Genomic DNA, 17,441 nt, shown 5'->3' with positions numbered 1-17,441 from the left:
TCCCCTCCCGCACTGAAACCTGATCCAGTGGAAGGACTGATTGCAGGAAAACTTGGCGACTTCCCAACGCTGGTGGCCCGGGGAGTGCGAGGCTACAGCCTCAGAAGGTGCAGTGGAGCAGCCGGGAGAGACACACTTGCTAGGACACGAGGTTGGCCCGTGGCGGGGCTCACCCTGAACGACCGCTTCGAGGACTGTCACCCCTGGGGAAGCTCGCCATGCTGGTGCCCGTCCAGCAGGCACTGCTCGCCTTGCTTCTGTCCACGCTCCTGGCACAGGGAGAAGGTAAGGGGAGGGCTGGGAAACATGCAGGACTTCGTTGGCCCTTGGCAGGGGTCGGGTGGGGGATACTTATTACTCTGAGGGTTGAGGGAAGGAGGGTCTTGGAAAGGGTGTGGCTGCCAGACGGTTGGGGAGCTTACCACGAAGGAGCATAAGAGCATTTTGAGGCACTGTGATTGCACTAGAAAGTTTGGGAAGTTGAGTGCTGGGATGAGAGCAGGGCTTGCTGAGAGGTGTACACAGTAACAGCTCCCTGCATCAGAAATGCGCCGGACAGGTGCCAGGAGAGGGGCTCCTTTCCCCTTACCTTACCCGTTAACTCACTGAATGGCAGCTGCAAGGGAACTTCGAACTCATTTGGCCCTCCTCTTCCTGTTATAAATGAGAATATTCTGGTTGAGAAGGGGCCAGCTGGTTGGCAGGAGATCTAATCTGGTAATCTTTCCTCAACTTCACCAGTTTCATTGCATGGATTCTCTGGGTCTTTGTTTCCTAAAGTCCACTTGCTGCTAAACTCCTATAATACCAAATTTCTCTCTGTATTCCCCGACCCATCCTTTCCTGCCTTTCCCTCCCAGAATATGGGAAGTTTTAGTTGCAGAGAGATCTGTTTCCATGTTCATTCCTCATCTTGGAAGGCTTTCTCCCTCTACAGAGGTGGGTTGGAGCTGGGGCCAAGGAATCTCTGCCAACAAGATGTTCTGGTGACGGGAAGTTCAGTCTGCCGGCGTGGAGATGTCTGGGAATTTTGTGAGGTGGTGAATGGCAGGGACATTTTTTTTTAAATTTAAATTCTGTAATTTATAACAATTTTTAAACAAATGAAACACACAATTTGCCACTTAACAGTTTTTAAGTGGGCAATTCAGTAGCATTAATTACTTTTACCATGCGGCACTACTGTCACCACTACATTGCTAAAACTTTTTCAACAGAAGGTCTATGCCCGTTAAGCCATACCTCCCCATTTCCCCTGCCCCCAGCCCCTGGTAATATCTAATCTACCTTTGTTTCTACAAATGCATTTATTTAAAGGTAGTAACAAATATTAAACGGAATTTCCCATTTTCACCATTTTTTATTGTTCATTTTTTTTTCATTTTCCCTGCTTTTTAACTATATAATTCAGCAGCCTTGATTACTTTTCGTTCTCTATGAATTTGCTCATTCCAGATATTTGAGATAAGTGGACCCCTACAGTACCCCTCCTTTCACGCCCGGCTTATTCCGCTTGACATAACGTTCTCAAAGCCCATCCACGTCTAGCACGGCGTACTCCTTTTGAGAGTTTTAGCCCAGGCACAGCGGGCCGGGGGCCGACTCGGGCTCTCGGGCCCACTGAGACCCGCTCCCCTTCCCAGCGCGGCGGAGGGGGCCTGACCCGGGCCGGCCCAGCGCCAGGCCCGCGCTGCTCAGGCTGTCCGATCACCTCCTGGCCAACTACAAGAAGGCCGTGCGGCCGGTGCGGGACTGGAGGACGCCCACCACCGTGTCCATCGACGTCATCGTCTACGCCATCCTCAGCGTGGTGAGCGCCGCCCCAGCCAGGCCCCCGCTCACAGGGGGACCTTCAGGTGCCCGAAGCGCCTGCGGCCCGGGAGGGGCTGCAGCAACCCCCCCCCCGCCCCCACCACCACTGCGTGGCTGCTCACGCCCCGAGTCTGCAGTGGTCCCGTGTGGCGCCCTCTCCCAGACCCCCACGGCCACTGACGCTCACCACCTGCGGCCCTCACCCAGGGTCAGCTGTACGTGAGCCAGGACTATGTCCTGCTCTTCTCTATGCTTTTGGCATCCTCCGTGGGTTGCTGGCACATGGCAGGTGTCACTAAACGGTTGTGCCAGGAATCAATGACTTAGTTACTTACTGAGGTAGGGTACAGTTCTGCCCGGAGAGGGGCAGCTGCCCAGCAGGGGAGGGAGGACATTGTGTGGCGCTGAATAAGAAGGCAACTGCAGAGGGGCTGAGACCCGAGCTGCAGGGCGCTCTGCTAGGGGGCCGTGGACGGGAACTGACTTCACAGTCTCCGCTGTGGTCAACCTACCCACTGGGATATATTCTGAAATCATTGCATTTTAGAACATCCCTAGAGAGAAATGCTTCAAACTGGTTACTATGGTTGTTTGGGGAAGGAAAACTGAGGATTTGGATGGGGGAGAGATGACTGTTCTTTCATTCATACATGCACACATATTGTGGGAACTATATCATAGTCCTCATTTATATGTCATGTATCTATAAATACCTTCTGTTATTGTCTTCTGTCATTTTACGTTTACTATACAAAATATAATAGAAGTTGCAAACACTATTATATTTGTTTTTAGACGTTCTGAGTAAAAGACCAATTTCTCCTAACTGATCAGGGAGCTCCAGCTTGTCTCCCTTCCCCAGGCCTTTTCTTCACTGCCAAGGGTACAGGGGTGCAGAGAAGTGGCTCCTTTTGGGAGGGAGTGTTTGGTGTGTGCAGGGGGACCTCCAGCCCACAAGGGCCCCCTGAGTCTGTCTCCCTTTCCTTTCCCAGGATGAGAAGAACCAGGTACTGACCACCTACATCTGGTACCGGCAGGTGAGCAGACAACTCCCGCCCTGTGATGGGGACTCCTCTCTCCCAGGGGTCAGGAGCCCCAGACGCCTCGGTGAGGGAAGGCGAGCACGGCGATTCAGGGGCACACTCATCCAGGAATCTAGAATCCTCTCCCCTGGGGACTGGGGATTAAGGGAAAATTGCTGGAGGAGAAATCCTCTAAATTCTCTTCTGGTTTCTGAACTTCTTCACAGCATCTCAAACAAGTGCTCGTCCCACCTCTGCTGAACACCTGCAGTGATTGGGAACTCTCAAGGCAGCCATTTTTTCACTTTCAAACAGCTCTAATTGCCAGAAAGTTCTTCCTTCTTTTAAGCCAAATTGGACAACAACCCAATTGGGTGGTTGAAATAGGATAGTTCCGTCCACTTGGTCCTCACCTCCAGGGCCGTTTCCCCCATTCTTTGAACTTCTAATGGGCGCTCTGAGGTCTTGGCAGCATTTAGGACTTCAAGTGGGGGGGGGAGCATGTGGGGTGCGGTGAGTGGGGGGCAGACAGCAGAGGCTGCTGTCCAGTGGCCGGGTGCTGCTCTGACAGCCCTGGGAAGTATGGGGGCAGAAGGAGAAATTGAAGTGGCTGAAGTTGGGGAGGGGAACAGAGGACGTGGACAGGTCACAGGGGTCAACCCTGAGAGTGGTTCTGCAGGCACGCCCAGAACATGTGGGTCTCAAGCCCCACCCCACTGCTCTTGGGCACGCTCCGCCACCACTTCCAGCACGCGGGTCAGGGAGAAGGTGGAAGAAGAAGGCAGACTGCTGATCCCTTCCTGCCTCGCAGAGAGATTCGCTAATAGAGAGCACAGCCTGCCTCAAGGGAAGGGACCCCAATAAGAAAAGGCAGCCTGCAGGTCCTTATCCTGGACATCAGGCCGAGCCCCACCGCTGGACCTCTAGGGTCACCTTCTGCTCCAGCTCCTTATTGTCACCTAGGAGAGAATGTCCAGTGACTGTGCTAAGGGACGGGAACTAGAGACACAAACACGACTCAGGCCCTGCCCTCAGTGAGCTCGCAGGCTGGCCGAATCAACATGAAAATGCAACAAGACAGCCGTTCAAGGAGGGCAAGCAAAAATACCAACCATGGGCATAAGTGGGGGCAAGTCTTGGGGAGTAGGGGTCAGGGCACGTTTCCTGGAGGAAGGGACGGGCAGAGGCCCTGGCTAGGCTTAGAAGGATGTGTAAAATGTGCCTCGGTATAGCAGACAGGGGTTGCAGCACCGAGAGAGAGAGAGCAGTGTATGCAAAACTGTGGTGGCTTCAGTCGTGTCTCAATCCATAGGACTGGAGTGTAGAATTCACAGAGAGATGGGGCGAAAAACTGAGGCTCTAGGGACAGGTGGAGGCCAAATGATGAAGGACTTTTTTGACCACAGGTTGAATTTTACAACTGGGGTTTAAATTCCACTAAGGAATTTTAAGCAAGCTAGTAACATGGCCACATTTACATTTTAGACCAAGCATTCTGGCAGGAGGGTTGAGAATGGATCTCTGCTCGGGGAGGTGGATAGTATTGTTCTCATTTACACACGAGCAGACCAAGACCCAAGAAGTTATTTGCCTAAAATCAAAATTGATGTTATGTTAGAAATCACTGAACTCTAGCTTCAGATAGAGGCTGCAGGTGTCCAATCAGGGAGCCTGTGAGCACAGCGGTGGGGAGACTCTAAGCTGCTGCTGAGTGATCTGGGTGCCCCCACACTCTAGATTTTCCCAAGAAGATGCCCACCTGTGGTCCGAGCACGTGGGGATGTAGTCTGCCCGAGTTGCGAAGGACCCTCCCCCAGGATTGAGGGGCCACCCATCACTGCACCCCTTCTCCCCTAGTACTGGAATGATGAGTTCCTCCAGTGGAACCCAGAGGACTTTGACAACATCACAAAATTGTCCATCCCCACTGACAGCATCTGGGTTCCCGACATCCTCATCAACGAGTTGTGAGTATTCGGTGCTGGGCAGCTGGGGCAGGGGCGGGAGAAGGCAGCTGGCTGGGCTGGGGTGGGACATGAGCTCCCTGCTGTTGCACTTCAGACGTCCCTCCCAGACTTGCAGAAGTGCAGAAGTAAAGTTGGCTTTGGCCCCAATTCTCTATTGTCTTTTTTCCTCTCCTTTTCTTTTCTAAATTCTCCTTTTTCTAGGCCTGATGTTGAAACTCTGTGCTTCTTGCTCCAGGGACCCCCTATCCCAAGAGAAAGGAAGCCATAGAATGAATTCACACCGAGTTATAATAAACTAATGAGGGACAGATGAAATTTGAAAAGGGACAGTACTATTACTGAAAGGAATGGAGCATCAACAGTGGCCACCATTCCTGGTCTTGGGGGGAGATTTCAAGCTGGGGAGCTCATTCAAACCTGTCCAGTCACACATGGGTCCAGATGGCCACAAATTACACCCACTTCATATTGTGGGTCTCACCAGCCTTTATTTCCAGTAGCCAAACACTAGCTCTTTAGACCGCAAGCATCATATCCTCTCCTACCCTCGGGTTCCTTCAGGACCTGAATTCAGGGGCAGGGAAGATGGCTAGGAAAGATGGATGGAAAGGAGAAGGTGGCAGGGGGACAGACACCCTCCACCCAAAAACCGCTGCATTGCCCAATTCCAGGGGGCACCGTTCTCATTGTTTTCCAAGGCTGGCAGTTGACCTTTGCCCCTGTGTCCTGCATAGCACAGGCTGGAAGGGTCTGGAAAATTCCAGTTTCTGGCTGGATCTCCGGTTTAAATGGAAAAGCAGCCTTGGGCTTGGCCTCTCATCCCTAAGCCCGATTCCACAGAAGTCTGTAGGTTCAGGACCCCGGGCTCAGCCAGCTCTATGCCACAGTGGTCACTCAAAAGAGCCCAGGGATCAGGCATCAGCCAAGAGAGGGGGATGATGTTTTGTGGGACTTTCCCGGCTTCCCCCAATTTTTATCAATGATCTCTCTGTTCCTTTTTCTCCAGAAATGATTATTCTTATTTCACAGGACCTCTAGGGATGGGAAGCCAAGAGAAGTCAGAATTAGGATGGAACCCAAGGTTCTCCTCTCTCTCCATGCCTGCCCCTCGTTGGGGCTGGTGGTTCTGGGAGCTGAGCCCTGCCCAGTCCGGGTGGGTGATGGGTGGGGAGAGGGGGCGGCATCTGGGCATGCCCCTCAGAGCATACGGCTTTTGGGTCCCTGGATTCCTTCCCTGCATTTTGTGCCTAGAATGCCAGGCTAATAAAGAAGGAGAAATACCCTTGACTGCTTATAAAGTAGCCTTCGGACAATGACAAGTAAAGAAGCCAAAGACACAGATAAAAATGTTTGGGGAATCAAGGCTGGACCAAACTGTCCAGGTTTTCCTGCTTCCTAGACTCTTTCTGGATTTAGTTCCCTCCTGGGCCGCTCAGCGACCTGCAGACTCCCAGGGCCTGACCTGGTGGCTGCTTCCTGAGCCCCCACATTGAGCCCTCTTCCCTGGCCAGCGTGGACGTGGGGAAGTCTCCCAGCATCCCGTACGTGTATGTGCGGCACCACGGCGAGGTCCAGAACTACAAGCCCCTCCAGGTGGTGACGGCCTGCAGCCTGGACATCTACAACTTCCCCTTCGACGTGCAGAACTGCTCGCTGACCTTCACCAGCTGGCTACACACCAGTGAGCGCGTGGGCTTTGGGGGGCGGGGATGATGAGGAGTCCACCCTAGCAGGCACCCCCTTACCCAACTTACCGCGCACTCTCTTAATGTTTCGGAGGAGCCTCCTCTTTCGAAGGGGCTCCTTCCTGCCCCTTTCGTTTGGTGGGAGGATTTCACAAGTCACTGCGGAACTGAACCGGCTGCAAGGTGCTGAGCGAGGGGCAGTTCTTTTCTATCATCACAAATGTTAGAAAACCCACCCACTTCTCTTCATCTCCACTGCCGCCCTCTTGCCTTGATGTCTTTCTCTTTTCTTTTTTTTTTTTTTGTAATTTTTAATTTATTTTTATTAGAGTATATTTTAATGGAAAAATCATGCAGCAAGTATGGAGTTCTCATATACGCCCCCCTCACTTATACAGGTTTCCCTGTTATTAATATTATGTATTAGTAGGGTACCTTTGTTACAAGCAATGAACCAATATTACTATAATGATATTATTAACTGTATTTCATACTTTAAATTAGGTTCATTCTTTTTTCTTACACAGTTCTATGGATTTTTTAAAAAGTTATTCTTTTAACATATATACAACCTAAAATTTCCCATTTTAACTGCTTTCAAGTATATAATTCAGTGATGTTAATTATATTCAAAAGTTGTGCTACCCTTATCACCATTACCAAAACTTTTCCATCTCCCCAAATAGGAACTCTACCAATTAAGTGTAACTCCCTTTTCCCCTCCCACCCCCTGCCCCTGGTAGCCCGTATTCTAATTTCTGACTCTTTGAATTTGCATATTCTAACTATTTCATCAAAGTGAGATCATACAATATTTATCCTCTTGTGTTTTGCCTGGGTTTCTGCAATAGCCTCCTAATGGGGCTCTGTCATTCTTTCTTGCCCCCTCCCAGCAGCCAGAAAGATCTTATTAAAATGCAAATCTGATCCTGTCACTGTGCTTCAAAGCCTCGAGGGCTGCCCAGCACTCCTCGGGCGGGCGGGGTGCAGTCCAAGTCTGCAGCTTGGCCGATGGGGCCCTGCCCACAGGCCCCACAGCTCTAGCTTCATTTCCTGCCGGCTCCTCTGAGCTCTGCTCCAGCCAAGCTACCCTCCTTTCTAGTGCTAAAAGCCCCTTGTTCCTTCCCTTTCTCGCCTGCTGCTTCCTTTCCCAGGCCTCTTGCCCCCTCCGGCCCCACCCCCAACCACACCTAGCCTGCACAGCCTTCCGATGACAGTGTATCAGTCCTGCATGCCCCAGGCTAGGCCATGCCAGCTGCCCAGTTTTAGCACATCCTAGAGCACTTGTAAGCAGTTGTTCAATGGCTGCTTCTCCACCAGATATAAACATAGAAAGGGCAGGGATGTGACTTTCTTGCCCAATGTTAGATCCTAGCACTGGAAAATGTACTTGGCAAATCCTTATTAAGTGAGTGAGTGCTTGGTACTTCCTACAGGTCCGGTAATGCAAACATGGCCCTACTGAAAAAGGCAGCCTCTGGGCCAACTCTAGTTTTATTTATTAAATTAACTTTTAATTACAAAAGCAATACATAACTTCCTTGAACAAAGGTCATAATTACAGATAAAGCTGAAGTCCCCTTTGAACTCTACCCTCAATCCCAAACTTTACCAACTCCCCGCACCAAGAGTTAATAATTTTTATCAGTAAAATTTCATTTATATTCTTCTAGATCATTCCATATGCATGTATATCCACACATGCATTGTGCATGTGTATACATGTGTGTGTATGTACACACACATACACACATATCTATGTTTTATGGGAAATTATTTTATAGGTTTTTTAATTTTACATACATGTATTCAATTGCATGTGCTATTACATACTGCAATTTGCTTCTTTTAACTCAACAATAAGTCTCGGACATTTTTGCATCTTAGAGTGTATTGAGATCTTCCTTACACATTTTAGCGGCTATGGGACATCTCATGATTTGGATGCATCATAGTTTATTGAGTATTTTTCTGATCGGTGGACATTTAGATTTTTTCTGTTATTTTGCTGGAATTGATATTTCTGGTATCTTTCCTGGTGTACATGTATGTCTGTTTCTCTAGTGTGGGTACAGAGAAGTGGAACTGCTGATCTGTAAGTGAGGATTCTGCTTAGTTTCCTAATTCACCTTTAAACATAGGCAGTTCTGTCAATGCAAGGGTGAAGAATGTTGACTTGTGTTCATTTCCCAAATGGGCAATGAAACGGGGGGGGGGGGGGGGGGATCTAGAAAGGTGTTCAAAAGAGAAGGGTGGGGTGGGGTAGGGAGGGAAGGCCTTCTAATGATGTTTGACATGGCTCTTTGCATTTTGCTGTGTGTTTTCACCCAAGACTTCGTTTGCGCTCATCACCGCCCGGCGAGGTAAGTCCCAGGTGTGATCTGACCTCGTTTAGTAACCCGAGGAAGCTGGGGCTGGAGATGAAGCGCTGAAACTTGAACCCCGCCCTCTGACGTCAGCTCCCTGGCTGCCGCCCACCCCTGCGCCCCCACCTCAGGGTCTCCAAAGCTGACTTGGTTTCTTCTCTCTCAGTCCAAGACATCAATATCTCCCTGTGGCGCTTGCCGGAGCAGGTGAAGGTCGACAAGAGCGTCTTCATGAACCAGGGCGAGTGGGAGCTTCTGGGGGTGCTGACGCAGTTTCGGGAGTTCAGTATAGAAAGCAGCGACAGTTACGCAGAAATGAAGTTCTACGTGAGTGGCTCGGGGCCTGGGCGCGGTGCTCTGCTGAGTGAGAGGGCCAGGGCTTCCCCCCAGGTCGGCTCACGGAGGCCCACTGGAAATGAGGTCCTTCGCCCTTTTCCCAACTCCCGGAACCCCGGTGAGGGGAATGGGAAATCGCAGCTGGATTGTCCCTCCCTTATCCCGAGGCCTCCCCCTCTCTCGACAGCCGGAGGCGGAATATGGAGGCTGTTCCTTTCCTTCTCCTTCTCCGAGTAGCCCAGGCTGAGAGCCCTAGGAAGCGAGGGGGGTCTGGTCCCCGGGGCAGAGCGCATCTGGCCCGGCTCCCCCGCCCATAGCGCCTCTCCTGGCGCAGGTGGTGATCCGCCGGCGGCCCCTGTTCTATGCGGTCAACCTGCTGCTGCCCAGTATCTTCCTCATGGTCATGGACATCGTGGGCTTCTACCTGCCCCCGGACAGCGGGGAGAGGGTCTCCTTCAAGATCACGCTCCTCCTGGGCTACTCCGTCTTCCTGATCATAGTGTCCGACACGCTGCCCGCCACCGCCATTGGTACTCCCCTCATTGGTAAGGCCCGTCCTGGGGCGGGGGTGGGGGCCCGTGCAGTCGGGGGGCGGGGGGGGCCGGGTCCCTCTCATCTCCTGTGTGTCTCCCCTCCCCCGCCCCGGGCGCGCCAGGCGTCTACTTTGTCGTGTGCATGGCTCTGCTCGTGATCAGCCTGGCGGAGACCATCTTTATCGTGCGGCTGGTGCACAAGCAAGACCTACAGCGGCCGGTGCCTGGCTGGCTGAGGCGCGTGGTTCTCGAGAGAATCGCCAGGCTCCTCTGCCTGGGGGAGCCGTCCCATCCCCACAGGCCCTCAGCCGCCTGCCCGGCCACCGAGACCCCTGATTGTTCAGGTGAGAGAGGGGTGGGGTGCGGCCCACATGGGCGGGCTCTAGGGACTTGGTGGAGAGTCTCTGAAAGGTGTGGCATGCCACGTGCCTGGGAGGGCCTGGGAACTGGGCACTGTCCTGCACAAGGCACCCACCCCAGCCTCATCAGGAAGAGACAGACATCAGGACAAAGGAGTCAATGTGGACTCTTTCCTTACCTTCGTATCCTCTGGTAGGCCTGGATATGGAGAGAGAGGTGGGTAAGAGTGCCAGAGGCGGGGCCTGACAGGAGCCGAGATGGCAGGCTGTGCTGAGAGCGTCCTCTCTCCCAGATGGACCCAAGGATGGGTCGATAGAATAACCCTCAGGCAGGGGCTGGCCTCCTTTCCCCACATGCTTAAATATTGCAGCCAAGATTTCTCAAACTCTGTTGTTCTAAATACCCTGAAGATCAGGTCCCTTGGAATTTCAAGCTCCTATGAGGCAGAGAGAAGGGCACAGAGAGACACTGAATCTGGGCCTCTAGTCCCTGATGGATCAGCTCCATTTTGGTTTTGGTTGGTTGGCTGGTTTGCTGAGCACTTGTATCAGGCACGTGTAAAACACTTTCTGTGCTTGCATGTAATCCTCACAGCAGTCCAATCTCACAGCAAGTGAGAGCAGGGATTCTCACTTGCATGTTTCAAGTGAGGAAACAGACACCAGAGAAGTTAAACAGCTTGTCCAAAGTCAGAGAACCAGTAACCGGTAAAACTGATTTGAACGCAGGCCTGCCTGACTTTAAGCGAGTGTCTTTAGTCATCCACCGTACTACATCTTGTCCTTCCTGGCAAGGGCCAGGCCTTTTGCATGAGACTTCTGCTTCATTACAGGCCCTCTCATCATGGTCTAGTCCACAGAGTGAGCTGGTCTATCAGCTTAACGCCTAATTTTACTATTGACCTGGTGAAGGTAGCCATATCTGAAGGGGAGTTTTCTGGTCCCTTAGGACTTAGAGTCATGGAGATGAAGGCAGTGGCCACAGACCAGCCCTCTGAGGCAATATGATTATTTGAGAGAGTACTGGAGTGGGAGTCCAGATACCCAGGCCTTGGTAGCTTCACTATGATAAGATGCTCCAGCTGTATGGCCACAACTAGCCACTTAACCTCTCTGAGCTTCAGTATGTTCACCTGAAAAGTAGGGACAGTAATCCCCCCACTCTGCATCCCTCAGGGGGTGTTGTAAGGCTTAAGTGAAACAGTGGATATTAAACCATAGGATGAAAATGCATGGGAAAAATAAACACCTAATTCATTGTATTGTTGAGCTGAGGAAGGGACAGGGGACATGGCTGAGGAAGGGTGGACAGGAATCTTAAGTTGTATCAGTTATGTTTATTTGTCCAAGTTGGATGACAGGAACATAAATATATGATATCATTCTTTGTGCTTTTTACATCTAAAATGGTTCATAATAAAACCCTCCATAGAGCTATAGAGACAGGAACAGTGTTTGGGCTGAAAGCTACTGGGCCTCCCTCTTTGCCAACGCTCTGCTCTCTTCCAGCCATGGGAAACCACTGTGGCCACCTGGGAGGACCCCAGGACTTGGAGAAGATGCCGGGAGGCAGGGGCAGCCCTCCACCTCCGCCGCGGGGGGCCTCACTGGCGGTGCACGGGCTGCTGCAGGAGCTGTCGGCCATGCGGCGCCTCCTGGAGAAGCGCGACGAGAGCCGGCAGGTGGCCCGGGACTGGCTGCGCGTGGGTTCCATACTGGATCGGCTGCTCTTCCGCGTCTACCTGCTGGCGGTGCTGGCCTACACCGCCACGCTCGTCGCACTCTGGTCCCTCTGGCAGTACTCCTGAGTGGGCACGGCCCAGCAGGGGAGGGGTCGAGGGGCTGGTCACCATGGGGATGGCGGTTTCTGCTGAGGTCCTCCAGGGCCCAGGGCCGAGCCAGAGACAGTCTCAAGACACAGACGCAGTTCCACCCCCTGTTGCCAAGGGCTATTCATCTCTGTAACCCTGAACCAGGGCCTGGGCCTGTCCCCTGAGACATTGATGTCCAAGACCCTTATATCTTCTCCCCCAGCTACCCACTGAGGCTTTTCAATGTGCTGTCTTAGATCGGGGAGGGGGTGGGGATCCCAGGCATTTCCTGCCTTCATCTGATCACCAAGCCTCGGTCTCCCCATTGGCACGTCCCCCAAATAAGGCCCCTTGGAATTCTACTTACCTCCCCAGCCTTGTTTTTAGGTTGAAGGCACAATCAACTCTCTGCACATCAGGCTGGTAACTGCACTAGGTCCATCTAGACCCCCAGTATCTTCTCCGTCACCTCCCCTGTGGCCAATTCCATGGACGTTTGTGCCTCTAGCAGATGGTGGGCTTTAGGTGGGGGTGATAAGATGTCATGACACCCTGATTAAACTCTCTTCTTGATCCTTTGTCAGCAGCTTTGGGAAAAAACTGAGTGGGTGGAACCTAAAATAATGGAATTAATGATGGAAATGATGTTTTGGAATTATTTACGCATTCAATTGTTTGTGACCTTCTGCCCCAGGAAATTGGAAAGTGAACAAATAGTGGCTTCTACGATGAAGAAATAATAGGGGGTGGATTTTAAGACCATGAACACTTAGCGATGAAGAGGTGGGGAGGAGGAAGCTCGGTTCTGCAGTCCCCTGGAAAGATGTCAGAGGGATTCACACCATCCTGTTATCACCTGGGCCCAGGGAAGTTAGGAGCAAACGCTCCCCTACACAGCAGACTTCCCCAAGGGGACCCTGCAGCGGAGACTAGAACATCAGCACCACGGCCAGCACCAGCCGATTGGAGCTTGGAAACTCCAGGCCGAGGCTTGAGTTTATCTGTCTCATTTGGGGGGGCCTCTCAGCAGCCAGCCCCTGCACATCCACCAGGAAGCAGGAACGTGAGCAAGGCAGAGTCAGGGTGATGGTCTTTGGTCTTACTTCTCGTACCCTGACCCCATCTCCTAGGCATCAGGCTTTCAGACATGTTGAGGAGCACCTTCCTCTATGACCCCAACAGGCCTTCAGAGGAAAGGAAGGCGCTGCCTGTCTCGGTGTCCTCCATGCATGGTTGAGACGCTCTCTGTTCTCCCTTTCTCCCTCCACCCCAATCCCTCCCTGTCGGAAGAAGGCACAGCAGAGAGGGAGCACCAAACAAAGCCAGACTAAAGGGAAAGAGCCTAATGGTAACATCTGCGAGCAAGTCCTAACAGTTCCACTGCCTTTCCAGGTGTTTCTGGGTGGCTGATTATAAGGGATTCAGTACGGGAAACCTGAAACTGTACCTTCTCCAGACTCCAAACTCTTCAATTCTAGCTGATCGACCATCCCAGAGGCTGGGCAAGGGGAGAACCTTAGACCCATGGGGGCTTCATGTCTGAAAGAGCCTAGAGGTTGGGGAAAGAGGCCCATGTGTTTGAACTTCTCTCTACTTCTTCTCACCCCAGTTTCCCCAGAATGTGGCAAGAACTCATTTAGGGTGGGCCACGGTGGCTCAGCAGGCAGAGTTCTCGCCTGCCATGCCAGAGACCTGGGTTCGTTTCCTGGTGTCTGCCCATGCGAAAAAAAAAAAAAAGGAAAAGAACTCATTAAAGATTGTCTAAGCGGCTATTTGTCCCTAAGGCAACTGAGAATGTGTTTTCCCGGTTACTTCCATCCCACGCAGATGTGCTTTTGATATCAGTTAAGGATTTTCTGTTTATCTTTGCTCAGTTGATGGGTAGAAATTCATCTCCCAGTAGACTGTGGGACTGAAGATTGGCCCCCACTTTGAAGTGTTGCCTCTTGCTGGACAGAAATTGAACTGAAGATGGGGACTGTTCATCTCAACGCTCTCAGGGTGGCCCCCTGCAGCTCAGACTTTGGAGCCTTGTCTTGGGACCAAAAGCTGCCCCACTCTACTCGAACCTGCTCGGCCAGTCATGCTGTGAGGTGACTCATGGTTCAGGCCAGAGGGATAGAAAGGTGGACAGTCTGTGCCTGTCAATGCAATGTTGGTCAGTAAGTGGGTGCTATTGACAAAGCGTCCAACTGGAGAACTAGTAAGACACTAATCAACCTATTGATTCCCCATCTCCCCCTCCTCATCCTTCACCCACAATCAATGGGGCAGCAGAGCCCAGCACTGAGGTGGCCAATTAACCACCTCGTGAATGAGTTGCCACATGTAACATCTTCTGCTCCACTAGCCACATCCAATGGGCTCATCAATCTAGCATCCAGGCCAAGCTGTCCAGGGATGGGAAACTGAGGCCCAGCGTTAGAGCATTCCCCAGGATCCTAACTCCCACCCAACAGTACCTCTCCCAAGGAGACTTTTACCCGGTCTGGGGTATGAGAAGACCCAGAATTTCCCTCCCATCTGTTATACTTCCCCAGACCTGCTTCACTTCGTCTCGTGTCATCTGAGCCCATTCCCTCTCATTCAGTCTTAAACAGAGAGACACAACCAGAAACCAGCCACGTCTTCATAAGTGCTTCTGAGAAGCTTGCTGATTCTCTATCTCTTCTCTACTCTGTTCCTGCCACTTTCTCTGTTCTCCTGTGAAAACTCCCAGTTCTGATCTCTTTCACTTGCTGTCCAAATCTGGTTATTTCTACTAAAGTGTTTCCATTCAAGGACTTGAAAGTGCCCAGCCCAACCCCCTCCAGCCCTCCATGAATTCATAGCCCCCAAGTGGGAGAAGTGGTCTTTCCTCCCAGAAATGGCCACCTGGACTCGAAGTCCCCAGGGGCCCCTCCCATTAGTGGACATTCGAGGTCTTCAGGAATGGCCCAGGTTGAGAGGCTGAGCTCAGAGCCCAGGAGATGGGCTTATAGGGGTTCACTCTCCCACTTCTCTGAGGAGGAAGAGTTGCCTGCCGGGGGGGCGGGGGGGGGGGGTGAGAGGAAGAGGAGGGAGAGTATGTGGAGAGGTGTGGCCCAGCATTCACAAACTGGATTCTTTTCCCTCCCTACCTCCCTCCAGCCTCTGAATCAATACATTTTGAATCTAATCTAATAACAGAGATTTAACGAGGGGATAATACGAGTGGAGCAGGCCGGGCGCTTTGTCTCTTCTTTCAAGCCGCAGCTGGGGCCCATTATGTGGGGACAATGCCCCACGCTAATCACTCTCTCTCTCCTCCAGAGTGCTTGGGGAGGGGCAGTGGGCAAGAGAGGGCAGCTCCTGCCCTGATTGGAGGGGAGTGGTCGGGTGGAAAAGGGGGGATAAGGACCTGGATGGGCCCCACACAATTGTCTTCACCCGACATCAGCTCATTGGCTTTCTCCCCCCACCTGCCATCTTGCACCCTGACCAGTCAGAGGAGGGAGACGTAAGCGTGCTACAAACAGCACATAATTAATAATCAGCTGCAGCACCCGTGGCTGGGAGTTGGGTGATTTTTTTTTTCTTCCCTTTTCTCTAACTTGGTCCTCTATAATTTAAGCTCTCCCATGAGGCCTGTGATTGGCCAGCCCTGACTGTCATGATTAGAGAGTTAAACCCTGGTTTTAGGGACTGAGACTTTTTGAAATAGCAGCCTGCTGTACGTCTCCTTCTACTTACTGTATGTGGGACCTCGTAAGTAGGCTTGACCTGCAGCTGGAGGTGCGGAGGTTAGACTGTAGGAAGAACTTCCCGATAATGATACTCCTAACACGAATGAAATGGGGAGTCTGGAAGGGGAGGAATGCAATCTCATTTCCTAGAAGCCACTAAAGGGAGACTAGTCTAGACTGGGAAGGAGAGAGGGTCTGCCTGGCTTTCCACTGTCAGAGCTCTAGATGGGAAGAGCCCCGAGCTAGCCCCACGGCCCTGCCACTCCCATTCCTTCTGGCAGCACAGGTATTGGGGAGAATATGGGTGCTAAGTGGAGTGAGACCCAAACTTTGAATTTTGCCCCCATCATATGTGAGTTGTGAGCATCGGACAAGAACTTACCTCCTTGATTTTCTCACTTGGAAAACAGGGATCCTAGTGTTACAGGGTACCAGCTTCCCATCAGGGCATAAGCCCAGGAAATCACAAGGCCAGGAGCCGACAGCCTGCTAGTAGCGCAGCAGTCTACTGGACATGTGTGAATACACCATTCAGATACTCGCTGAATGGGTGAGAACTACACCTCAGGGAAGCATGGGGATGGGGAAAGGCCTTTTATTCCCTTTGTCCCATTTTGGAGATGGGCAAGGTGAAGGGAGCTGGTCACTTGTCATAAGGCCAGGGCGGCTAAGTGCCTTCCTCCACCAAACTCAGCCTAGACCTCTGTTTCCCATACCTTCAAGCCCCTACTTCTCTCATTACTATTCCTCTCCCACAGCCCTGAATAAAGTTCTTAAAGCCACAGCTCAAGGTTTCTGCTCTGGGGACATGTGTGGGAAATGGCAGAACTTGAGTGACCCATCCTGAGCCTGGCTAGGTCTCTGCTGGTCGGCCCACCTCTTGGCAGAGGGACACATGGTGAGCAGGACAGGTTGGACTACGGGAGCCTGGGGATCCACCTCCACGTGCCTCCCATTCGCCTGGGGGAAAGCCGACTCCAGACTCAGAAAGGATTGTCAATCCTAAGGACCAGAGGGAGACCTAAATCTTCAGCCTAGGACAGCCACAGCCCTGTCCTTCCAGGTTCTGTCCACAAGGTGGCAGCAAAGTCCAAAAGTTCTATGGTGGGGATTTTACGAACTTTTTTTTTGCCCCCTCCCTCTTGGATTCCCCCAAATAAGCCTCCTTCCCTCCCTAGGAGTCTCTGCAGCCCTTTCTCTTTCAGGCCAGCTCTTTCCTTTGGACCAACACTGAGCATTATGTCCCCAGAATGCTTGGTATGCGTTTCTGAAACTCTGCCTTCCCCCAGCTCACCACCCCCAAACTGTGCCTGTACTGATCCCTGAATAATTGAGCCTCTTGCATGTGTCCAGGTCTAGCACTTGCTCTTAGATACATGCTTAGTTTTGTTCTAGCTGTTCCCCCTTTCCTGCACCTGCAATGAAAATATTGATGCCTGACAATGAAGACGGCTGTTTTACCCAATACATATACATTTACCCAATACCCAAGCATATAAAGGCCCAGGAAGGATTCTCTGCCTTTTTCTTCAGCCCATGTCTCTAGGGCTCCAAGCCCAGCCCAGCTAGCACTGGCTCCTAGGGTGAGCGTGAGGAGCTGCGGGTAAGGGTCAGTGGTTAGATAGGGTGGGCAGCACACCCTGGGAGATCCTTGTCCAGCAGCCAAAGGGAAGGACCAAAAGGGTTAATGACATGCTTTGGTCCCAAATAGGGTTAGCTATATGCTTTTTTACCCATCCCAGGGCAAGGCCCATAACTTCGCTGCTGGCATATGCTATCAGAGTGGATTTGCTACTTACCGCTGCCGTAAGGGATTATCAACTTAAAACACAAATTTATTATCTTA

General features: G+C 51.8%; 1 protein-coding gene across 1 annotated transcript; it reads left to right on the top strand.

Annotated features, from left to right (window-relative positions):
• Window positions 1-218: 218 nt before the first annotated feature.
• HTR3A (5-hydroxytryptamine receptor 3A) lies at window positions 219-11,888 on the top strand. Its single transcript, XM_077112038.1, has 9 exons — window positions 219-285; window positions 1,644-1,810; window positions 2,805-2,849; window positions 4,692-4,801; window positions 6,313-6,482; window positions 9,019-9,179; window positions 9,523-9,733; window positions 9,844-10,065; window positions 11,590-11,888. The coding sequence occupies exons 1-9, from the start codon at window positions 219-221 to the stop codon at window positions 11,886-11,888; spliced, it is 1,452 nt and encodes a 483-aa protein (XP_076968153.1).
• Window positions 11,889-17,441: the final 5,553 nt, after the last annotated feature.

This window comes from Tamandua tetradactyla, chromosome 8 (assembly GCF_023851605.1).
Source record: "Tamandua tetradactyla isolate mTamTet1 chromosome 8, mTamTet1.pri, whole genome shotgun sequence".
Taxonomy (NCBI): domain Eukaryota; kingdom Metazoa; phylum Chordata; class Mammalia; order Pilosa; family Myrmecophagidae; genus Tamandua; species Tamandua tetradactyla.
Note: the sequence above shows the minus strand (reverse complement) of the source record. Positions and strands in the feature narration are given on the sequence as shown.

Excerpts from the sequence above, each read along its gene's own strand:
- HTR3A (XM_077112038.1), top strand. The coding sequence starts at position 219 with ATGCTGGTGCCCGTCCAGCAGGCACTGCTCGCCTTGCTTCTGTCCACG. Across the intron at positions 4,802-6,312 it reads GACATCCTCATCAACGAGTT|CGTGGACGTGGGGAAGTCTC; the intron begins GTGAGTATTCGG and ends TTCCCTGGCCAG. Across the intron at positions 10,066-11,589 it reads CGAGACCCCTGATTGTTCAG|CCATGGGAAACCACTGTGGC; the intron begins GTGAGAGAGGGG and ends GCTCTCTTCCAG.